Raw genomic sequence first — 25,723 nt, 5'->3', positions numbered from 1 at the left:
CTGTTCAAAATATTGGAGATTTTAACTAAACTAACGTATCAATTATGTACATTTAACAGTGACGTTGATAATTACTGCATGAACAGCTCTATCTACGGCCACAGAAACTGAAGAAAGAATGAACACTTACATAAAACTTCGAAAAGTTTTTTCTACCCACTGAATAAAATTTTATGGTAAGAATCCCAAGGAGATTAAAGAGATTACTAATAAACAAACTTATTTAAAAAGGCAATTACAAGTACCTGTTAAGCAGTATATGCTGTATAGTGAAGGATTACTCAGACAATAAGGGTTTAATCAAAAAATGTTTCCTTCCACCATGGAAAACATTACGCAAAAGCACTGCAAAAGATAACACCAACATCGTATCCTAATTCTGACATTCACATTTCACACATTATGGAGGGACGCTGACTTAGTTTTTCAAGCACAAATGGGTAGTTGCAGTATTCAAAATGTAAATGAAATACCTCTGTCATGTTGCTGCTGTTAGCTAATAGTATGTATAGTGTGTGCAGTGATTCATGCTGAGAAACGAATGAATGGTATAGCACTAACTTTTTATAACATGAAATAACTTCTTTGGAAGAAAGTAAAAAGGAAACATTGTTTTACACTATGGATAGACTGAATCAGATATTTAAGAGGATGGAGGTTCTAATCAGCATCCCACCATTCTGATTTAGATTTTCCATGGTTTCCATAAATAGAACCCAGTACGTTGTCCTCGATGGTGAGTGTTCATCGGAGGTGAGGGTATCATCTGGAGTGCCCCAGGGAAGTGTGGTAGATCCGCTGTTGTTTTCTATCTACATAAATGATCTTTTGGACAGGGTGGATAGCAATGTGCGGCTGTTGGCTGATGATGCTGTGGTGTATGGGAAGGTGTTGTCGTTGAGCGACTGTAGGAGGATACAAGATGACTTGGACAGGATTTGTGATTGGTGTAAAGAATGGCAGCTAACTCTAAATATAGATAAATATATATTAATGCAGATGAATAGGAAAAAGAATCCTGTAATGTTTGAATACTCCATTAGTAGTGTAGCGCTTGACACAGTCACGTCGATTACATATTTGGGCGTAACATTGTAGAGCGATGTGAAGTGGGACAAGCATGTAATAGCAGTTGTGGGAAAGGCGGATGGTCGTCTTTGGTTCATTGGTAGAATTTTGGGAAGCTGTGGTTTATATACAAAGGAGACAGCTTATAAAACACTAATACGACCTATTCTTGAGTACTGCTCGAGTATTTGGGATCCCTATCAGGTCGGATTGAGGGAGGACATAGAAGCAATTCAGAGGCGGGCTGCTAGATTTGTTACTGGTAGGTTTGATCATCATGCGAGTGTTACGGAAATGCTTCAGGAACTCGGGTGGGAGTCTCTACAGGAAAGGAAGCATTCTTTTCGTGAATCGCTACTGGGGAAATTTAGAGAACCAGCATTTGAGGCTGACTGCAGTACAATTTTACTGCCGCCAACTTACATTTCGTGGAAAGACCATAAAGATAAGATAAGAGAGATTAGGGCTCGTACAGAGGCATATAGGCAGTCATTTTTCCCTCGTTCTGTTTGGGAGTGGAACAGGGAGTGAAAAGATGCTAGTTGTGGTACGAGGTACCCTCCGCCACGCACTGTATGGTGGATTGCGGAGTATGTATGTAGATGTAGAATTACTTATTTAAATCTGAAATGGTTCCTAATACAAGCCCACAGTACACTAGCTGTCCCATCCTTGTCCAGAAGAGCTGTAGGTATAAAGTCTATATACTTAAATTATGTTCTTATAAAAGTGATAAATGAGGTAACAAAGCAGCTCTTCCTCCTCCTCCTCTTACTACTACTACGAGTACTCCAATACTGCTTTCCCTCTGGGTGCTCATGACAGCGTCATTGAACAATGTTGAATGCACCTGCTTTCATTATGAACGCTAAAACATGCATCAGTTTTGACTCTGTCAGATGAACCCCATATAATTTCATAGGATTTTGTAGATTAAAATCTATTAACAGATCACCTTTGTACAAGCTTAATTTGCTTGCTCTTCGTAAACATTATAACACTTTATTGTGATAAATTTACAATTTAAATACAATGTGAAAAAGACTGCTAAGATGATAGAAATCAGAATGAAGATTTTTTTGTTTCCAGTGTTGTCTGTCTTTTGTTTAGCAAATATCATTTTAATATATTTCTCCAGCACCCAAATATCATAGCAAAACGATTACAATAAGAGGGCAAAGTAAACTGTTTAGCCCACTTGCCAGTTGATTTCATTTGCATAAAACATTCACCTTGCAAAGAAACAAAAGTTGTGGAAGAATAACATGCTACAGAAATACATGATTACCAAACACAATATAAGCATTAGTCCTATTATAATATTTGTCCTCTGTGCAATTTCATTTCATAAAGTGGAATAGAATCAATGTGTGATATATGAAACAACAATAATATAGGCTGACACGTTTCTGCATTTTTGCAAGCAATTGTGAATACCTAAATAAATGAAAAACAAAAAGTCGGTAATGACAAAATACAATATATGCCACAAAAAAGGTATGCAATCAAATCCTATTTGAAAATCTTGTGAAAAATGTAACATGTCTTCATAATAATGTAAATAGATAAGCTAAGCATAATTAATAAAAGAGCTGTGGTAACATATCCAACACCGATATCTTCACAGTATTTTGCTTTTCTTTTCCATGGGATCAGTATAATGTTATGCTGAGTGTGAAATACCCCAGTCTTTTTCAAGTTTAACTCTGTTTAAAGCTGAAAATTACACTGAATCACTAATCCTGTATATGATGGTACTAATAGACACAGATTAAACATTATTATCATACACCGTCTAATATTCTTCAGAAATAAAAAGAAAGGATACTGTTCAAATTTGTAATCTAAGATACGATCCTACCTTAGTGCAAATATTTTGTTGTTGTAAAGAAAACTAACAAATAAAACAATATGCACCAATAAAGTATCTTCTGACAGATTCACAAGTTGCAGAAAAAATTCTAAAATATATTATTTTCACAACACTGATTCTAGTCAACTCATAGGTATTAAACAATACTCCACGTTTACAGATTTCACAATTTGGAGTAATACTTATCCAGTCAGGGACATGCTTCATTGTGTAATATGTTCAGTGGCAAAGAAATTACATCCTCTGTCATGCGTGTTATAAGAGCCTGACGTTGATCATTATCAACTTCTTCTCTCCAAATATTGTGCATCACATTTTCTGCCTGCTCCACCACATTCCTACTGTGCACATTTGGAACACGCAATGTAAAAAGAAATAGGGCCTTTCGAACTACAGGGTTTTCTACATCACATAAGAAATGAAAAGCCATGGCCATTCTGCCAGGAAAACTCTGCAAATTGTTAACTATTACTGAACGGTGTTTCTCAATAAGAGGTTTGTAATGTTCTATAATCCAGCCATAGTCCCTAGACATATTTTCATTCTGCAACAATTCATCCGGTTTCAAAATGAGAGGAAATTCTTCATCTGATTCTAAGTATTTCATTGCAAGATTACCAATAGTATTTGCCAGGCAAAAAGGGCCCTCACCAGTGTTATTGTGGAGGAGAACAAAAATTGAAGGTTTGGTGGGATCACTTTCCACTACGTTACGTATACCGGCAGAAAGCTGAAATTCAACATCCTCTGGAATATTTTCATATCGTAACAATGCATTTTTCACTGCTGCAGCCATATTTTCTATGCCTGTATAACTATTTTCTTCAGAAGAACTTTTTTTGAAAGTTTCGGAGACTAGACAGGAACCTATTACTAACAAAAAAGCTACAGTCAAAGGCATTTTTAGGTTTCTACTGTCTTTACCTTGCACTGACTCTTTTAAGGCATTGTTTTGTTCATATTTAAGTTTCCAATCATTCTGATATTCTGGATCATAAACTTTAGGATGAAATGAGTCATTGCTCTCTCTACAAATCCTGTATTCCTCCGTGACTGCAGCACGCTGATTTATGGGTCTTCTATTCAACACAGGACTTCTCGAGGATTCGCGGTATCGATTTCTGCCACCGACTCTACGAAGTTCATAATCAGCATATGGTTCCTCATCTTCAGCTTCATACTCCTGCTAAAAAAAAAAAAAAAAATAAAGGAAAGACAAAAAATTACACAATACACTACAGAAACAGATCAATACCCAGTGCACGAAGAGTTAAGGAAATAGCATATGCATCTCTGTACCTGGTAAAAAACCTGAACTGATCTTGAAACTTATGGAGTGCCAAAAAGTGAAAGCTCACAAATAAACAGCAAAAGTGGTGGCTGGGATTGTGGAGTTTTAAGTAATGAAAGTATAGTCAAACTTAACTGTGCAGTTTTCCAACTATACATGCTGCATTATTTCTAAGCTGGTAGAAATCTGAAACATTTTAAGGGCACAGTATATTTGCTTCAACATCTGCTAGCTCACCTTTGTGTTCAAACAATGCTGTAACAAAAAAGCAGCCATAGCTCCTTTGTTGAACAAGAGTGAATCATGTGGAATGCAGTGTTACAGAAGCATGTAATTACAGGCACAACTAACATCAAAAGCTTCTCTGCAGCAGTTATGGAAAAAGAAACAAGAGAGGTAAAAGAGCTGGTATTCCTCTTCTCTTGCTACTTCAGCTGCTCTGCATCTTCAAACTGATTGAAAAACTTCATCAAATCCCACCTCAAAAAGAGGAAGGAGAATGTAATTTTTGTCTCACACCCTATAATAACAATAGTGAAGAACAATACTGATAGATATTAATACAAAAATACAACTTTTCTAAACAGTGAAATAACATATAATATGGTAAGTGTTAACAGTTTTGGAAACTGTGATAAATCTATTACTCCAACATTTCCCCTATTTACACAGTTTATAGTATTTAGTCCTTTTAGTTTTTATTATAGTGTACCATCAGAACACTGTCACATGGCCATTGAGCATGTCATTACATTAGGTGACTAAAACACTGGAAGTCAGAATGTTGACATTTTCAAAAAGTAATCACTGGTGTGATTATTTCCAGCACATTACAAATGTGCAGCATATGTCACATGTCAAGATGATAATATTATGAGAAGGAACGTTGTTACTCACCATATAGCGGAAATGCTGAGTTGCAGATAGGCACAGCAAAAAGGCACAATTAAAGCTTTTGGCCACTGGCCTTCATCAGCAATAGACACACATAACACTTGACCACGCGCACACGCACGCGTGCACACGCGCACACACACCACGACTGTGGTTTCTGTTGCCCGAGACTGCAGTCGTGTGCGAGAGTTGCATTTGCGCGAGTGCATGTGAGCGCAGTTGCGTACGTGTGTCTATTGTTGACGAAGGACAATGGCCGAAAGCTTTAATTGTGTGCCTTTTTGTTGTGCCTCTCTGCAACTCCGCATCTCCACTGTTTGGTGAGTAGCAACTTTCCTTCTCATAACGTTGTTACATTCCATCCTGGATTCTCCATTGTTTGACATCAAGATAATACTCAGACTTGCTCATAAACTCTTCTCTGTCAATCTGTTAGAGAAGTTAAATACAAAAGATAACACTGTAGCCTCATACTCATGAAGGAATTGTTACCGGCAGTGTATTAAGACAGAACACAAGTTCAAAAGCATTGAAATAAGTGGGTTTTGTAGAGATTAGCACACAGACATGTGCACTTGTGAATTAATGCTGAAAAATATTCCACTTTTAATGGTTACTGTGTATAGATCCCTACTGGGACATTTTTAACTGTTTGTAATGCATGTTGAATCCTTACTGTGTTGTCTCTCAGAGAGCAATAAGCAGTTAACATTATATGGTGATTACAATGTAAATTTTTGAAAGGATTCCGATAGGGAAAATTATCTAAAACCCATATTTGGATCTTATTATTTGATCTCTGTATTAACTTTCCAACACAGGCAGATAAAGACAGTAGAACTCAAATGTTTTATTTGATGAAGCTCAAAGCAAGAAAATAACTGTATACCCAGTAATAAATTCTCTCTGGTCATGATGCACAATTAGTTAGGATAAATAAGACAGTACTTTACAGGACATATTCCCCTCGGTGGAAATCAGAATAGTTAATGATTCCATGACAAATGTCCAAACAGTTTACAGGCTGTGTGTAACCTGCGATGAAATTTATAGTAAACCAAATGCTGATATAAAATTTAATGTACTCCATAATAAATTCATATCACCATTCGAAAACAGCTTTTCTAATCAGGAATTACATTAAACAACCTTATAAAAAAGCCTTGGATTACTAGAGGAATTAAAATATGTAGTGAAAAGAAAAGAAATATAGCTCTCTTGGCAAGAGCGAGTAAAAATTAAAAAATCAGTAATTCTGACAACAGACTTCAGTCTGTATGGAATGTAGTGAAACAAGAGACAGGGTAACAGGCTAGAGTAATGTAAGTTGTACTGAGAAGAAGTTGATGTTCTGATGACCTCATTTGTCACTGCATTACGCTTGGTGAAATTAACTTACTTCACTGACGAAAATATATTTCACATACATGAATTGGCCCGAGAAAATGAGTTTGCTTTAAGGGCGAGTTTCGGCTAGCTCCTATCTTGTGCCATGAATTCAAAAACAGGGCAGCACCTCTTTCTGTTTTGGACAGCATGAATAGATCATTTTGTAAACTGCACACTACTTCTTGAGGACCACTTAACACACTTCCGAGACTAATTTTCATTGTATTATTAAAGATTGTTCTCTCCCTCTCCTCTCCTCTCCCCCCTCCCCCGCTGGTTGTGCCTTCTTCATTTACCATAAGCCGACTAAAAATAATGACTATGCAACTCATTGGAGACTACTTCAACAACGGAAGTAAGTTTTGAACGTTTTCCGCCACATATTCTTGTTTCAGTTCACAGCAACTCGGGAAATGATTTCCCGTATTTAGTTGTTATATGAACAATATAAGTTTACACAAGAATCCATTAACATCCGTAAACCTATTAGAGATAGCGCATTTCTTCCCTTGCAAATGCAAATTCAATTCATTTAGACGATTTGTAAAGTCTGTTTGAAATTCTCCCTTTTCTTCTTTTTTCTTTTTCTTTAAAAAAAGAAGAGTGAATCCTTCAGTTTACTCCAAAATTCCGCAGTACCCCGTATTACTTGATTATTTCTTTATTTGTAATCTTTAAAAGTTCTTTTTTAAGGTGGGGTGGAGTGGGGATGGTTCCAGATGAATAATGCAAACATCAATACTCCACAAGCCACCTGACAGAGCAGAGGGTACATACCCAATGCACCATCAATACAAACTGCACAATATTCTTTAAAACCACCAATTTTGTCAACACAGTTTGTGAAAATACCCACACCTTTTGTTATGAGCAATGGAATTAAAGCGAGTAACACTTTATGCACAGAAAGTCATTTATTATTATGTGAATAAAATTAGCAGCTGACTAAGATCTGTACGATCAGTACTTCGTCCACACAAAGAATAATACCAACAATTTGCAAATTAAACTGTTCAGTTTCTTTTCTTTTCTTTCTTTTTTTCTTTTTTGGTAGATCCCATTAGACTTGTGTACAAAGCAGCTGTTTTAAAGTGTTCTTCGGCATAGTCTAAACCAAATGCTTTTGCCATTGTTAGCACACTTTTTTTTTTATGTGAGTAATGCCTGTGTGTTGCTTCATGAAGAGAAATATCAAGAAAGATTGTTTTGATTTACGGTAAGCATTTTGTACATATAGCCATTGGAGTTTTTCGTCAGAATTATTTACAAACGAGTACTTAATCTCCACCTCGTACTGGAATAATGTTTTTCAGTATTCTTTCTTTTCGCGTTGCCTCACTAGATTGCTGGTGAACAAGTGAATCAAAATATTTGGTCAGGACGTACGACATAGTGTGAGTGGAGTTGGAGGGGGAAGTGCTCAGTGGAGGGGAATGCCTCACGGGCCACGCTTTGCAAGCATACTCTATGTTTGCCAAGCGTGAGGTAATAAAGATTACTACATGACTACAGCAGAAACTGAGGGATGGTATCCATACCCATTCGCAGGATATCTTTCTAATAGCGTCTTTATGGATAATAAATATTTGTTATCCAAAGTCCCTTATCCACAGTAAGAGATTGCCTGGTAAAAATGTTAAGAAACTTAAAGTTAATAAACATGGATAACTATTCATTGAAAATGATATATAATTACAATTGTACTGGTACACTATAAAGGCGAATGACACTGATGCTTGTAGTGAGCATGTTACGATGAGTTGGAACTTTAAATATTTGTTGTTTGGTTAGCATTTTGCAGTAGTGACAACATCATTCACCTAATGGGAGGAATCAGTAGTGCAACATATCAGTTTGATGAAGTGATGTGTTGCACAAGCATTTTTCGAACTGACAAATGATGATCGCCAATATGAAAAGTTTAGGATGGATGGCCGGGCGGGATATTGCCTATGACATCACGGGGACAGGAGGAAACTTGCTACATAGTTCACCTTCAAATCAATCCATCCATCCCTCCCTACACATTGCCCCTATCATAATTTTACACCTGTTTCTTTTTTCCTCATGCATGGCAACAGCTTCCGCGCAATCAAATATTCCCACGTCACAGAACTACCCTACGGTCATCACACATTAGCAAAAATTTCTTTCTGCCTTTTCACTCCCCAGAACCACTCCCTGTTATCCATAGTTCCCTTTACAACCATCAAACTTATTCAGTCTTCTGGTCCAGACAGTATACCAATTAGGTTCCTTTCAGAGTATCTTGATGCAATATCTCCATACTTAACAATCATATACTAGCACTTGCTCGATGAAAGATCCATACCCAAAAGCTGGAAAGTTGCACAGGTCGCACCAGTATTCAAGAAAGCTAGTACGAGTAATCCACTAAACTGCAGGCCCATATCATTAACGTTGATATGCAGCAGGATTTTGGAGCATATATTGTGTTCAAACATTAAGAATTACCTCAAAGACAATAGTCTATTGACACAGACACACAGTCAACACCGATTTATAAAACATTGTTCTTGTGTAACACAACTAGCTCTTTACACACACACACACACACACACACACACACACACACACACACACACAAAGTTTTGAGTGCTATTGACAAGGCATTTCAAATTGATTCTGTGTTTCCAAATTTCCAAAAGGCTTTTCACACTGTACCACACAAGCAGCTTCTAGTGAAATGCATGCTTATGGAATATCGCCTCAGTTATGTGAGTGGATCCATGATTTCTTGTCAGAGGGGCCACAGTTCACAGTAACTGATGGAAAGTCATTGAGTAAAACAGAAGTGATTTCTGGTGTTCCCAATGTAGTGTTATAGGCTGTCTGCTGTTCCTTATAAATGATTTTGGAGACAATCTGAGCACCCATCTTGGGTTGATTGCAGAGGATGTGTTGTTTCGTCTACTGAACTCATCAGAAGATAAAAACATATTGCAAAATGATTTAGAAAAGATACCTGAATGGTGCGAAAATTGGCAACTGACCATGAATAGTGAAACAATAAATAATGAAAAGTGTGAGGTCATCCACATGAGTGCTAAAAGGAATCCATTAAACTTCAGTTACACGATAAATCAGTGTAATCTAAAGACAGTAAATTCAACTAAATAATTAAGAATTACAATCACGAACAATTTAAACTGGAAACAGCACACAGAAAATGTTATGGGGAAGGTAAACCAAAGACTGCATTTTACTAGCAGAACACTTAGAAAATGTGACAGATCTACTAAAAAGACTGGCTACACTACACTTGTCCGTCCTCTTTTGGAGTACTGCTGTGCAGTCTGGTATCTTTAGCAGATAGGATTAATTGAGTACATCGAGAAAGTTCAAAGAAGAGCATCACTTTTGTATTATCACAAAATATGGGAGAGAACGTCACAGACATGATACAGGATTTGGGATACACACCATTAAAACAAAGGCATTTTTCATTGTGACGGAATCTTCTCACGAAATTTCTATCGCCAACTTTCTCCTACGAATGCAAAAATATTTTGTTGATGCTGGCCTACATAGGGAGAAATGATCATCATGATAAAATAAGGGATATCAGATATAGTTGTTCCTTTCTCCATGCACTGATCAAGAGTGGAATAATAGAGAATTATTGTGAAGGTGGTTCGATGAACCCCCTGCCAGGCACTTAAGAATGATTTACAGAGTATCCATGAAGACATAGGTTTCCTGAGCCTACCTCACATTTTCTTATTCAGAAAAGTATCCCCATACCTAGCTAAAACCCAGTCCCACATCCTGTTCTCTAAATGCTGCCCCTGAGCTGGGGAACGAGTCTTCCTGCACCCCCCCCCCCCCCCCCCCGCCCTCCCCCTGCCAATCATTCCATTCCATGACCATACAACGAAAATACTCTTTCCCAGATACCACCCCTCCTTTTACAATGATTACTGTACTTCAAAATTCCAGCAATGCCTCTTCCTCTCAAATCCGGTACTACAGAAACAAATCTTCATGACACAGGGATGCTAAAACAATCTCTGCTCCCTCCCCAAGATACTTTTACTGTACACTTCTAACTCCCCACACCACATCTCCCAAAGAGAGATATTTGCCCTCCAACACCTGGAAGAGCACTTCAGGTACCACCTCCATAAATGATAAAACTTACTGACATCCTACTCCTGCCTTGAAGCACCAGTACCTGTCAACACCTATCCTAACCCCACCGAACCCACTTGTCAATCCCTCATAGAACACAGACTCTGTCTTATGGACATTTTCATTTACAACATGCCCCAGAACTATCTTTCAATGTTCTACCTAGCTCAGAACCTATACAATCCCAAAACAAGGCCAGAAATTTATTCACCAAAACCCGTGTCCTACAGAAGTTTCAGTGCTATCCAACGGCCTCACTTTCACTCCCATAACCATGGACCTTGCCGATGGTGGGGAGGCTTGCGTGCCTCAGCGATACAGATGGCCGTACCGTAGGTGCAACCACAACAGAGGGGTATCTGTTGAGAGGCCAGACAAACATGTGGTTCCTGAAGAGGGGCAGCAGCCTTTACAGTAGTTGCAAGGGCAACAGTCTGGATGATTGACTGATCTGGCCTTGTAACATTAACCAAAACGGCCTTGCTGTGCTGGTACTGCGAACGGCTGAAAGCAAGGGGAAACTACAGCCGTAATTTTTCCCGAGGACATGTAGCTTTACTGTATGATTAAATGATGATGGCGTCCTCTTGGGTAAAATATTCCGGAGGTAAAATAGTCCCCCATTCGGATCTCTGGGCGGGAACTACTCAAGAGGACGTCGTTATCAGGAGAAATAACTAGTTTGGACAAGAAGAGAATAGAAGCTTTCGAAATGTGGTGCTACAGAAGAATGCTGAAGATAAGGTGGGTAGATCACGTAACTAATGAGGAGGTATTGAATAGGATTGGGGAGAAGAGAAGTTTGTGGCACAACTTGACTAGAAGAAGGGATCGGTTGGTAGGACATGTTCTGAGGCATCAAGGGATCACCAATTTAGTATTGGAGGGCAGCGTGGAGGGTAAAAATCATAGAGGGAGACCGAGACATGAATACACTAAACAGATTCAGAAGGATGTAGGTTGCAGTAGGTACTGGGAGATGAAGAAGCTTGCACAGGATAGAGTAGCATGGAGAGCTGCATCAAACCAGTCTCCGGACTGAAGACCACAACAACAACAACAACTCAAGTTCATCCTTGTCAATGACATGCTTCTCCTGATCACTACAGTGGAAACTTTTGTTTGCTACCAAGCTCTCTAACCAAAGCAATCTTAATCCCAACATTTAACCTTGTCTTCCCCAGTTCATACGCTCAACCAACTGTTTTGTTTTAGGATGCAACCCCCCCCCCCCCCCCCCCCCTCATACCACCTATCTACTCTTTCGCCATCTTCCACAAATTCCTATCTCCACTTGGACTTGTCTTCCTTCCCCAGGTCCATTCCCAAGAACAGAAACCTCTCAGCAGAAGAAATAACAGCCATTCACTGCCTCATGACAGGCCCTGATTTAGTCATCCTCCCTGTAGATAAATGCTGCACCACTCTTGTAACGTGCCACAGTAACTACTTGACAGAAGGCTTCTGCCCACTGTTTGACTCCTTCACATACAAGGTCTGTCACAGCAATCCTATCCCAGAGGCCAACGTAACCCCCTGCTCAAATCCTTAGGCCCATCTCAGAAGCTCTCATTGGAATCCATCTCTCTCCTCACACCAATGATCCCTCATGCACCCAAATTCTGCATGCTTCCAAAAATCCTTAAACCTAACAATCTTGTACACCACTTTCTAGCTGGTTCTGCACTTCACTGAAAGAATCTCCCCTCTCATCGAGCGACACCTCCAACGACACCTCCAACCGATTGCCTGTAGCCTAGCCTCTCACATGAAAGATAGAAACCGCTTCCTTCACTGACTGTCAAACATTCCCACGCCACCTGAGCCCATTGATGCCACTTTCCTATACACAGAGGGTTGTGACTGAAACATAAAAGAATCCTGTTTTTAGTCTAAGTACATTGAAGAGCCAAAGAAACTGGTACACCTGCCTAATATTGTGTAGGGCGGACGCAAGCACATAGAAGTGCAGCAACATGACGTCGCATGGACTTGACTAATGTCTGAAGTAGTGCTGGAGGGAATTGACACCATGAATCCTGCATGGCTGTCCATAACTCTGTAAGACCATGAGGGAGTAAAGATCTCTTCTCAACAGCATGTTGCAATACATTTCAGATATGGTCAATAATGTTCATGTTTGGGGAGTTTGGTGGCCAGTGGAGGAGGTGTTTACACTAAGAGGAATGTTTCTGGAGCCACTCTGTAGCAATTCTGGATATGTGGGGTGAAGCATTGTCCTACCGAAATTGCACAAGTCCCTCGGAACGCACAATGGACATGAATGAATGCAGGTGATCAGACATGATGCTTACATGTGTGTCAGCTGTCAGTGTAGTATCTAGACATATCAAGGGTCCCATATCACTCTAACTACACCTGCCCCGCACCATTACAGAGCCTCCACCAGCTTGAGCAGTACCCTGGTGACATGCAGGGTCCAATGATTCATGATGATGTTTTCATACCCATACGCATCCATCCGCTCGAAACAATTTGAAACGAAATTCGTCTGACCAGGCAACATGTTTCCAGTCAGCAACACTCCAAAGTCAGTGCTGAAGGGCCCAGGTGAGGCATAAAGCTTTGTGTTGTGCAGCCATCAAGGGTACACAGGTGGGTCTTTGGCCCCGAAAGCCCACTGAATGGTTTGCACACTGACATTTGTTGATGGCCCAACATTGAAATCTGCAGCAATTTGCAGAACGGTTGCACTTCTGTCACAGTGAAGAACCCTCTTCAGTTCTTGTTGGTCCCATTCAAGCAGGATCTTTTTCCAGCAGCAGCGATGTTGGAGATTTTATGTTTTACCGGATTCCTGATATTCACGGTACACTCGTGAAATGGTCTTACGGGAAAATCCCACTTCATCGCTCCCTCAGAGATGCTGTGCCTCATCACTCATGCACTGACTATAACATCATGTTCAAACTCACTTAAATCTTGATAACCTGCCATTCTAGCAGCAGTAATTGATCTAACAACTGTGCCAGACACTTTTTGTCTTATATAGGTGTTGCTGACCACAGCACCGTACTCTGCCTGTTTACGTATCTCTGTATTTGAATATGCATGCCTATATCAGTTTCTTTGGCGCTTGAGTGTATACTCCATTGCAATGATTTAGTTAGTTACTTTTTCTTCAAGTTACTTCAAATAAATTTATGCTGATATAGATAACAATATACATTTATCCCATGAATGTATGCAATATGCTGTCTGTGTGGATATCATTGTTACACTCAAAGTAACAACTTCTCTTTGATCTGTACATTATTTTTCAAATATATATTGTTCCTTTGCAATTATCATTGTTGCCTTTTCTACAAGGCCCCTTCAACATCTGTGTGGTATTGGAAACTCCATACTGCATTTGTTGTGGGTAAAGGAATCTGCTGGCAAACTGCAACTGCTCCACGCTAAATAAGGAATACCTCAAACAAATAACAATACAACACAAACAAATTATATATGAATGCTACAATTACTCACTTATATACGACAAAGAGGGTACAGAAAACTTTGTTCCTCTGATTCTGGAGGGAAAAGTCCAGAATTTAATTATGTAAAAACTCTGTACCCTCGAACATGCCACCCCATTAAATTAGGGTTGGGAAAAACTGACCGGTTAAATCCAGTATTGATATTTTAGTTCTGAATATCTGGTATTTTTGGGTATTTCTCTGACCTCACTTATAAGGGGTCTTTTTTTTCATTTTTGCTAATAAACGGGCAAAAATACCAGCCTATCAATTTGCCATAGCACAGTTGCTGAAATTTTTTGGTTTTAAATAAAACTTTTTTTTGAAAATGAGTTATGTTTATTTGTAAAATTTCCATTGCTTTGAAAAGTTTGATTATTAAAGAAATTGGGAAAAGCAATCAGCACTATTTTAATAACTGCTACAGTTAGAAACCAGCAACAAATAAATGACATAAGAACTGGTATAGCATTGCAGAGCTGATGTACCTGCTGACATGTGGCAAGGCCTATTAAATGGTATACATGTATGTGCAGTGTGGTCTATGGCGTAGTTCTTCCACTTTCATTCTCGGACTTCACTTGTATTGCAGGATGGTCCATCCTTAGTTTGGAAGTATTTCATAAAGCACAGAAGCAGTGAAGTACAATACTTCCTTTGCTTTAAAAGATTAAAAAGTGGAGTATGCACAAACTTGCATCATCATATAAGGAGAAAACATCCACTATGGAGAAAACGTCCACAATGTTCCTTGGAAGAGAACATATATTTTACTGCTATATCTGTAATTCTTTTGAAATGCTATGAACTTGAGATAACAACTGATCCTTTAATTTTGTGGTTGCTTCATGGTGGAAAACTGATACCCTCTAAGAGTGATGATGCAGAGAAGTCATCAACTTTAAGACATCTCAGTTTTGCTGTCATTGTGCCCATCTCCTTCATTTCTGCAATCTTTGCTGGAGACAATTAGACCAGCATCAACCACCTATTCATTGTGATCTCCTACCCCTTCCCTCAGCCTTTGTTTGAAGTCCACATTTGTTACTGGAAGCAACAGCAACAAAAAAACTGAAAATCAGTTATTTCAGAAACCGGTTATTTTGAGCAGTTTTAACACTCAGGTTAAAATGGATATAAAAAGATCCGGTGTAACAGAAAACTGTCTGTTTCAGCAATAATCATCATCCCTATTGTAAATGAATAAGTGTGCTACCGTTTCTTAATTAATCTAATTCAAATACTATAATATGAAAATTATTTTCTATATTCATACATATGTACATAATTTATATTTTTATTTCTTCTTCACTAATTAATTATCCTTCTAGTTAATGATTTGCTTCTTATACACACACTGGATGTCCCTCCTGAGAGTCGTCAGGCACATTTTCTCTGATGTTCTGACAGATATTTGCAATTTTGTTTATGCAATGTGTAGCCAGAGACACCTCAAACAAATACTGCTTATTGTGTCTTTTGTGTGATGCCCAGCACTGACAGAAAGCATCATTTCTGTCACAAACAAAATTTTTAAGGTAGCCGTGTGTCACCCATTCATGGCCAATGTGGAGCCGACAAAGAACCACAGAGTCCCTGCGAGAGGCCCGCGGGGAGGTCTCCCACACGTTTGTAGTCTCCCTAATGGCACGCAGTTTGCCGTGCGTACTGAGGTTATGCCATTCCGTCTCCCGAAGCCGCAAAATCTTGACACGTAGTACTGAACGCAGATCAGTTGCAGAGAAGCCGGTCTCCATAAGCAATTTCCGCATAGCCTGTTCGGCCAGCCTGTCGGCAAGTTTGTTGCCTGGGATTCCGATGTGTCCTGAGGTCCAGACAAACACCACTGAATTACTGGACGGTTCCAGGGCATAGATGGACTCCTGGATGGTTGCTACCAAAGGATGACAAGTGTAGCACTGGTCGATAGCTTGTAGGCTGCTCAAGGAGTCAGTACACAGAAGAAACGACTCCCAGGGCATTAACGCATGTGCTCAAGAGCACGAGATATAGCCACCAGCTTGGCAGTGAAAACACTGCAGTCATCGGGCAAGGGATGCTGTTCAATATGTCCTCCACGGACATATGCGAAGCCGACGCGATCATCAGCCATCGAGCCATCGGTGTAAACCACTTCACGGCCTTGGTACATGTCAAGAACCAAGAGGAAGTGGCAGCAGAGAGTAGCAGGGTTATCCGAGTCCTTAGGGCCATGTGAAAAGTCCAAGTGAAGCCGCGGCCTAGGTGTACACCATGGAGGTGTACGTGAATGGACCTCAAGTATAGATGGTAAAGGCAAGGACTCCAGTCTGGAAAGAAGGGATCGGACACAAACTGCAATTGGAAGCCCTGACCTGGGCCACTGATGCAGTAAATGAACTGCTGTGGGTGGGAAAAGGAAACGGTAATTCAGATGCTCAGAACTATGAATGTGTGCAACGTGACTGGTCAGCAGTTGTGCACACTTTACCTGCAATGGAGGGACTCCAGCCTCCACCAGGATGCTGGTCACCAGACTTGTCCTAAAAGCTCCTGTCGCTACGCAAATGCCACAGTGGTGCACTGGGTCGAGTAAATGCAACGTAGAGGGTGCCGCCGAACCATAAACCAGACTCCCATAGTCAAGGCGGGATTGAACAAGTGGTCTGTAGAGCTGCAGCAGAGTAGAGCAATCTGCACCCCAGTTGGTGGTGCTCAGGCAGTGGAGGGCATTGAGGTGCTGCCAGCACTTCTGCTTAAGCTGACAAAGGTGAGGAAGCCAAGTCAATCGGGTGTCAAAACCCAGTGCTAAGAATCGATATGTCTCCACTACAGTGAGTGGATCATCATTAAGGTAAAGTTCTGGTTCCGGATGAACACTACGATTCTGACAAAAGTATATAACACACAACTTTGCAGCCAAAAACTAGAAACCATGGGCTAGAGCCCACGACTGCACTTTGTGGATGGCTCCCTGTAGGCACCGCTCAGCAACACCAGTACTGGTGGAGCAGTACAATATGCAGAAGTCCTCTGCATACAGAGAAGGTGAGATGTACGGTCCTACAGTTGCTGCTAGACCATTAATGGCCACTAAAAATAAAGATACACTCAATACAGAGCCCTGCGGGACCCCATTCTCCTGGATATGGGGGAACTATGGAAGGCAACAACTTTGACATGGAAAGTACGAAGAGTCAGGGAATTTTGGATAAAAATTGGGAGCGGGCCTCTGAGACCCCACTCTTATAATGCGGCAAAGATATGTTGTTGCCAGGTCAGATCATATGCTTTTCATATATTAAAAAAGATAGCAACCAGGTGTTGGCACCTGGAAAAAGCTGTTCAGATGGCAGACTTAAGGGACACAATATTATCAGTGGTAGAGCAACCCTGGCGGAAGCTGCCCTGACGTGGAGCCAGTATGCTACGTGACGCAGGAGGTGGCTACACTGGTAGCAGGGGCTGTCTGGCAGGTACTGTGCAGTTTTTTTAGGTTGGAGGGTTTTGGGAAAACACAAGAAGGGTTTCAGTCACAAAGGGTGCAGGATGAACACAGGAAGAATGTAGATACAGCAACCATTGATATAACAGTTGTAAATTATCGTAGCTGTGTTGGGAAAGTACCAGAGCTCCAAGAGCTAATAGAAAGCAGTGATGCTCAAATTGTTAAAGGCATTGAAAACTGTCTGAAGCCGGAAATAAGCTCAGCCGAAATTTTTGCGAAGAACCTAACGGTGTTCTGAAAGGATAGGCTAAACACGGTTGGCGGTGGCGTGTTTGTTGCTGTTAGAAGTAGTTTAACTTGTCGTGAAATTGAAATAGATACTTCCTGTGAGTTAGCATGGGCACAGGTCATTGTTGGCAACTGGAATAAAATAATAATAGGATCCTTTTACCAACCTCCCAATTCAGATGATACAGTTGCTTAAAGGTTCAAAGAAAACTAGAGTTTGATTTCAAACACGTACCTGACTCATATGACAATAGTTGGTGGTGACTTTAATTTACCCTTCATATGTTGGCGAAAATACATGTTTAATTCTGGAGGTATATATAAAATATCATCCGAAATCATGCTAAACGCATTTTCTGAAAATTATTTTGAGCAGTAAGTTCATGAGCCCACGCAAGTAGTAAACGGTTGTGAAAACACGCTTGACCTCTTTGCAGCAAATAATCCCGAGTTAATAATGAGCATCAAAATGGATACAGGGTTACCATAGCGAAACTGAATACTGTAATCTCCAAATCTTCCAAAAATAAACAAAAAGTAAACCTATTCACAAAAGCAGATAAAAATTCACTTGACACCTTCCTGAGAGAGAATCTCTACTCATTCCAGATTAATAAGTGTAGACCAGATTTGGCTTGAATTCAAAGAAAAAGTATCTGCAGCAATTGAGATATTTATACCAAATAAATTAACAAACAATAGAGCTGATCCTCCTTGGTACACAAAACAGGTTAGAACAGTGCTGCAGAAACAAAGATGCCAAATTTAAACAGGCGCAAAATCCCCAAGATTTGCGATCTTTTACAGAAGCTTGAGTTTTAGCGCAGACTTCAATGTGAGATGCATATAACAGTTTCCACAATGAAATTTTGTCTCGAAACCTGGCAGAAAATCCAAAGAAAATCTGCTCGTATGTGAAGTATGTTAGCGGCAAGAAACAATCAATGCCTTCTTTACGCGATAGCAATGGAGATACTATTGAAGACAGTACTGCCAAAGCAGAGTTACTACACACAGCCTTCTGAAATGCCTTCACAAAAGAAGACGAAGTAAATATTCCAGAATTCGAATCAAGGACAGCTGCCAACATAAGTAATGTAGACGTTAATATACTCGGAGTAGTGAAGCAACTTAAATTACTTAATAAAAGCAAGTCTTCTGGTCCACACTGTATACCAATTAGGTTCCTTTTGGAGTACAGTGATGCATTACCTCCATACTTAACAATCATATACAACCGTTTGCTCGACAAAAGAACCATACCCAAAGACTGGAAAGTAGCACAGGTCACACCAATATTCAAGAAAGGTAGTAGGAGTAGTCCACTAAATTACATTAATGTTGATATGCAGCACGATTTTGGAACATATATTGTGTTCAAACATTATGAATTATCTTGAAGAAAACTGTCTATTGACATACAGTCAACATGGGTTTAGAAAACATCGTTCCTGTGAAACACAACTAGCTGTTTATTCACATGAAGTGTTGAGTGCTACTGACAAGGGATTTCAGACCAATTCCGTATTTTTGGATTTTGGAAGGCTTTTGACACTCTACCACACAAGCAGCTTGTAGGGAAATTGAGTGCTTATGGAACATAGTCTCAGTTATGTGACTGGGTTTGTGATTTCCTGTCGGAGAGGTCACGGTTTGTAGTAATTGACGGAAAGGCATCGAGTAAAACAGAAATGATTTCTGGCATTTCCCAAGGTAGTGTTATAGGCACTTTCCTCTTCCTTATCTATATAAACGATTTGGGAGACAATCTGAGCAGCCATCTTAGGTTGTTTGCAGATGATGCTGTCGTTTATCGACTAATAAAGTCATCAGAAGATCAAAACAAATTGTAACATGATTTCTAAAGATATCTGAATGGTGCGAAAATTGGCAGTTAACCCTAAATGACGAAAAGTGTGAAACCATCCCCACGAGTGCTAAAAGGAATTCGTTAAACTTCAGTTACATGATAAATCAGTCTAATCTAAAAGCCATAAATTCAACTAAATGCCTAGGAATTACAATTACGAACAACTTAAATTGGAAGGAACACACAGAAAACATTGTGGGGAAGGCTAACCAAAGGCTGCGTTTTATTGGCAAGACACTTAGAAAATGTAACAGATCTACTAAGGAGACTGCCTACACTAAGCTTGTCCATCTGCTTTTAGAATACTGCTGCGCGGTGTGGGGCCCTTACCAGATAGAATTGATGGAGTACATCGAAAAAGTTCAAAGAAGGGCAGCACATTTTGTATTATCGGGAAATTTGGGAGAGAGTGTCACAGAAATGATAAAGGATTTGGGCTGGACATCATTAAAAGAAAGGTGTTTTTCGTTGTGACGGAATCTTCTCACGAATTTCCAATCACCAACTTTCTCCTCCCAATGTGAAAATATTTTGTTGACACTGACCTACATAGGGAGAAATGATCACCACGATAAAATAAGGGAAATCAGAGCTCGTATGGAAATATATATGTGTTCCTTCTTTCTGTGCGCTATACGAGATTGGAATAATAGAGAATTGTGAAGGTGGTTCGATGAACCCTCTGCCAGGCACTTAAATGTGATTTGCAGAGTATCCATGTATATTGGTTGGTTGATTGGGGTTGAAGGGACCAAACAGCAAGGTCATCATCAGTCCCTTGTTTCAAATGTGGTCCATTCAGACAGTTTGACATCTCAGAAAAGTCAGAACGATAAAACGGAAAAGGCTAAAAAATGTAAAAGTGCAGTTGTGTCGTCAATGGTAAAAACAAAATGTGGGAAGTCAGCAAGAGAGCAACCCCAAGGCTATTCTAGAGGCAGGAAATATCCCACCTCTGAAGCAGTAGAGGCAAGACCACCTGCTATTTAAAAGCGTTCAACCGCTAGAATGTAGAAGTGCGTATGGGAAAAGGAGACTAACCAATTCTAAAAAGTGATAAAAACAGAGTAAAAGGAAAACAAAAGAGGATCTTGGCCACGGAGGGGAGTAGGGAATCTCCCGACACAGCTTACAATGGGAGACACCCCAACCTTCACCGTGTTGCCCCAACACCAGAGTGAGATTAAAGACCTTAAAACTGAGAATAAAAACCACTTTCACATAGGAAACTGAGAACCAGTTCGACCATCCGGGAATCGTCAGCCAACATTAAAGGTAAAGTGCAGGGAAGTCTGTACTTAGTACGCAGAGCCAAAAGAAGGGGGGCATTCCACCAAAATGTGGGCTACTGACTGGAAGGCTCCACAACCACAAAGTGGGGGTGGCTCATTGCGCAAAAGAAAACCATGGGTCAGCCTGGTATGGCCAATGCGGGGACGACACAGTGTGGTCGAGTCCTTTCGGGAGAGGCGGAAGGAAGAACGCCATGGGACTGGTGTCACCTTAATTTCACGAAGTTTATTAAACAGGGAGGTAGCCTCCCAAGAGATGGCCTATGATTGTGCGAAGTGGGATTTGATGTGAAGCTGTAAATCCACTGCAGGAGGGGTTACACAGAAAGGGGGGGTAAGAGACTGCTCCCTCACCCAAACGATCAGCAAGCTCATTACCTGGGATACCCACATGGCCAGGGACCTAAAGGAAGCCAATGGAACAAGCAGCATGGTGAAGATCAGCGAGATGGTTATGGATGGCCGAGACCAAGGGATGGCGAGTAAAACACCAGTCAAAGGTCAGAAGGCCCCTCATTGAGTCCATACAAAACAAAACGCAGTTGACTTGCGACTGTTGAATAAAGGTATGAGCCTGGGAAATTGCCATTAATTCCGCAGTAAACACCCCACATGTAGGAGGCAAGAGATGATTTTCCGTGCCAACAGAGGACGCGAAGTTATATCCCATATGATCAGTAGATTTAGAGCCATCAGTATAAAAAACAACAACATCCCGAAACTCCCATAAAATCTGACGAAAAAAACAAATGGAACACCATCGGGGGAATGGAATCTTTCGGACCTCGGCAGAGATCCATCAGAATTCGGGGCCGAGGGGAAAAAAAAGAGGGGGGGGGGGGGGGGGGGGGAGTGGGTGTTGGGGAGGGAGCATCGGTGACAGGACAAAGAAGGAAGCTGAAAATCACAGCGAAGAGACGCAAGGCGGAGCCCAACCGGTAAAGCCACCTGAGGGCGGGAAACAGGTGGGTGACGTCCATGGTATGGGAACAGGATAGAATAGGAAGGATGAGTGGGGGAGGAATGGACAGCGATTGCATAGGACACCAGAAGCTGGGACTGCCAAACAGAAAGGGGGGGGGGGGGGGGGGATCCCAGCTTCAAACAGGAGACTATCAACAGGGCTAGAGGGTAAGGCACCGGTGGCCAAACTAATACCACAATGGTGGACCGGATCCAGCAGGTGCAGTGTGGAAGGAGCAGCCGAACCATAAACTTGACAACCATAGTCCAAGCAAGGCAGCACTAAAGCCCGATAAAGGCGGAGAAGGATGGAGTGGTCTGCACCCCAAGAGGTGCGGGCAAGGAAGCTGGTTGGTTTGGAGGGAGTAAAGGGACCAGACTGCTATGGTCATCGGTCCCTTGTTCCAAATACAAAGAACACCCACAGAGAATAACAAAGAGGAACAGAAGAGATCACAGACGATACAGGACAAGAGAAACTGAGACAAGGACAAGACAAAACGAACTAAAACCACACAGAGTGTGACGGTGGTTGGCCGACCATATAAATAAATAAGGAAAAGCCAACCACTGAGAAACACATTAAAAAAAATCAGTGTAAAATCATGGGCCAAAGGCCAGAATCAACACAAAACGATAAAATAAAACAGAAACACTCGGAGTAAATGATAAAATCCCCCTGCCCGAATAAAACGTAAAACTAAGTCAGCCATAGTGGAGTCGTCTGTTAAAAGGGCAGGGAGCGTAGCAGGCAGCGCAAATGTCTGCCTGACCACAGCTAAAAGGGGGCAGGCCAGCAAAATGTGGGCCACTGTCAAAGCTGCCCCACAGCGACATAGAGGAGGGTCCTCCCGGCGCAGTAAATAACCGTGTGTCAGCCGGGAGTGGCCAATGCGGAGCCGGCAAAGAACTACTGAGTCCCTGCGAGGGGCCCGCAGGGACAACCGCCACACAGCCGTCGTCTCCTTGACAGCACGGAGTTTATTGCGCATTGGCAGTTCGCGCCATTCATCGTCCCATAGCGCCAAGATTTTGCGGCGGAAGACTGCCCGCAAATCAGGCTCTGGGAGGCCAACGTCCAGAGATGGCTTACTGGTGGCCTCTTTCGCCAGGCGGTCAACATGTTCGTTACCCGGGATACCGACATGACCGGGGGTCCACACAAAGACCACAGAGCGGCCGCAACAGGCGAGAGTATGCAGAGACTCGTGGATAGCCATCACCAAACGAGAACGACGGAAACACTGGTCGAGAGCTCGTAAACCGCTCAGGGAATCGCTACAGATAACGAAGGACTCACCTGAGCAGGAGCGGATATACTCTAGGGCACGAAAGATGGCGACCAGTTCAGCAGTGTAAACGCTGCAGCCATCCGGCAAGGAACGTTGTTCGGAAAGGTCCCCTAGAGTGAGCGCATATCCGACACGACCAGCAACCATCGAACCGTCAGTGTAAACAACACCAGAGCCCTGATACGTGGCCAGGATGGAATAAAAGCGGCGGCGGAAGGCCTCTGGAGGGACTGAGTCCTTAGGGCCCTGTGCCAAGTCGAGCCGAAGGCTAGGGCGACGAACACACCATGGGGGTGTATGCAAAGTAGCCCAGAAAGGAGGTGGAACAGTGAAACCCTGGAGCCCAGAGAGAAGCTCTTTGACGCGGACCGCTATTGTACAACCAGACCGGGGCCGACGTTCTGGCATACGGACGACCGACCGCGGGAACAGGAGGCGATAGTTTGGATGCCCGGGCGAGCTTAGAACATGGGCAGCATAAGTGGCCAGCAAACGTTGGCGTCAGAACCGCAGTGGAGGTACACCTGCCTCCACTAGTACGCTGTCCACAGGGCTGGTGCGGAAAGCACCAGTGGCAAGGCGTATCCCGCTGTGGAGAATCGGGTCCAGCACCCGTAACGCAGATGGGGATGCTGAGCCATAAGCCAGGCTCCCATAATCCAGACGGGACTGGATTAACGCCTGGTAGAGCCGCAACAGTGTAGAGCGGTCGGCGCCCCAGCGGGTATTGCTCAAGCATCTCAGAGCGTTTAGATGCCGCCAACACGTCTGTTTCAGCTGCCGGATATGAGGCAGCCAAGTCAACCGGGCATCGAAAACCACCCCCAAAAACCTGTGGGTCTCCACCACAGCAAGGAGTTCGTCGGCAAGATAAAGCCGCGGCTCAGGATGGACTGTTCGGCGCCGGCAGAAATGCATAACGCAGGTCTTGGCTGCCGAAAACTGAAATCCATGCGCTACAGCCCAAGACTGTGCCTTACGGATAGCGCCCTGTAGCTGACGTTCAACAGCTGCAATGCCAGTAGAGCTGTAATAAAGGCAGAAGTCGTCAGCATACAGGGAAGCGGAGACAGAATTTCCCACGGCTGCAGCAAGCCCGTTAATGGCTATTAAAAACAGACACACACTTAAAACAGAGCCCTGTGGCACACCGTTCTCCTGGACGTCGGAGGAACTATACGAGGCCGCGACTTGCACGCGGAAGGTACGACACGACAGAAAATTGCGGATAAAAATCGGCAGAGGACCCTGAAGACCCCATCCATGGAGCGTAGAAAGAATGTGATGACGCCACGTCGTATCGTACGCCTTCCGCATGTCGAAAAAGACAGCGACCAGGTGCTGACGGCGGGAAAAGGCAGTACGGATGGCCGACTCCAGGCTCACCAGATTGTCGGCGGCGGAGCGGCCTTTACGGAACCCACCCTGAGATGGAGCCAGAAGGCCCCGAGACTCCAGTACCCAATGCAAGCGCCGGCTCACCATCCGTTCAAGCAACTTGCAAAGAACGTTGGTGAGGCTAATGGGACGGTAGCTGTCCACCTCCAGAGGGTTCTTTCCAGGTTTCAAAACGGGGATGACAATGCCTGCCCGCCATTGCGACGGAAACTCCCCCTCGACCCAAAGACGGTTGTAAAGATCGAGAAGGCGCCGCTGGCAGTCCACTGAAAGGTGTTTCAGCATCTGACAGTGGATGCCATCTGGCCCAGGAGCGGTATCAGGGCAAGCAGCGAGGGCACTGCGAAATTCCCACTCACTAAATGGAGCATTGTAAGATTCTGGGTGGTTGGTGCGAAACGAAAGGCTCCGACGTTCCATCCGCTCTTTAATGGAGCGGAAGGCCTGGGGGTAATTCGCAGAAGCGGAACTCATAGCAAAATGCTCTGCTAAGCGATTGGCAATGACGTCGGAGGCAGTACAAACTGCTCCATTCAGTGAGAGCGCAGGGACGCTGGCAGGTGGCCGATAGCCGTAGACGCGTCGAATCTTGCCCCAGACCTGCGAGGGAGTGACATGGAGGCCAATGGTGGACACATACCGCTCCCAGCACTCCTTCTTGCCTTGGCGGATAAGGAGGCGGGCCCGCGCACGCAGCCGTTTGAAGGCGATAAGGTGGTCGAGGGAGGGGTGTCGCTTGTGACGCTGGAGCGCCCGCCGGCGATCTTTACTCGCTTCAGCGATCTCAGGCGACCACCAAGGCACAGCCTTCCGCCGAGGGGACCCACAGGAATGGGGAATGGCAGATTCGGCGGCAGTAACGATGCCGGTGGTGACCGATTGAACCACCGCATCAATGTCATCGGTAGAGAGAGGCTCAAAAGCGGCAGTGGAGGAGAACAAGTCCCAGTCAGCCTTATTCATAGCCCATCTGCTAGGGCGCCCAGAAGAGTGGCGCTGTGGTAGTGACAAAAAGATCGGAAAATGGTCACTACCACACAGGTC

General features: G+C 42.6%; 1 protein-coding gene across 2 annotated transcripts in view; it reads right to left on the bottom strand.

Annotated features, from left to right (window-relative positions):
- Nucleotides 1–2,056: 2,056 nt before the first annotated feature.
- Nucleotides 2,057–25,723, bottom strand: part of LOC124618147 — a 54,999-nt gene continuing 31,332 nt past the window's right edge. The window contains exon 3 of one of the 2 annotated variants that reach the window (XM_047145323.1): nt 2,057–4,124. In XM_047145323.1, the coding sequence (XP_047001279.1) occupies nt 3,132–4,124 (993 nt within the window). In that variant the 3' untranslated portion in view covers nt 2,057–3,131. Of the gene's footprint in view, nt 4,128–25,723 lie in introns of both variants that reach the window. The other variant, XM_047145321.1, reaches the window with a different exon arrangement.

The sequence above is a fragment of the Schistocerca americana genome, chromosome 1, assembly GCF_021461395.2.
Source record: "Schistocerca americana isolate TAMUIC-IGC-003095 chromosome 1, iqSchAmer2.1, whole genome shotgun sequence".
Classification (NCBI taxonomy): Eukaryota; Metazoa; Arthropoda; class Insecta; order Orthoptera; family Acrididae; genus Schistocerca; species Schistocerca americana.
This window is presented reverse-complemented; position numbering and strand designations above follow the sequence as displayed.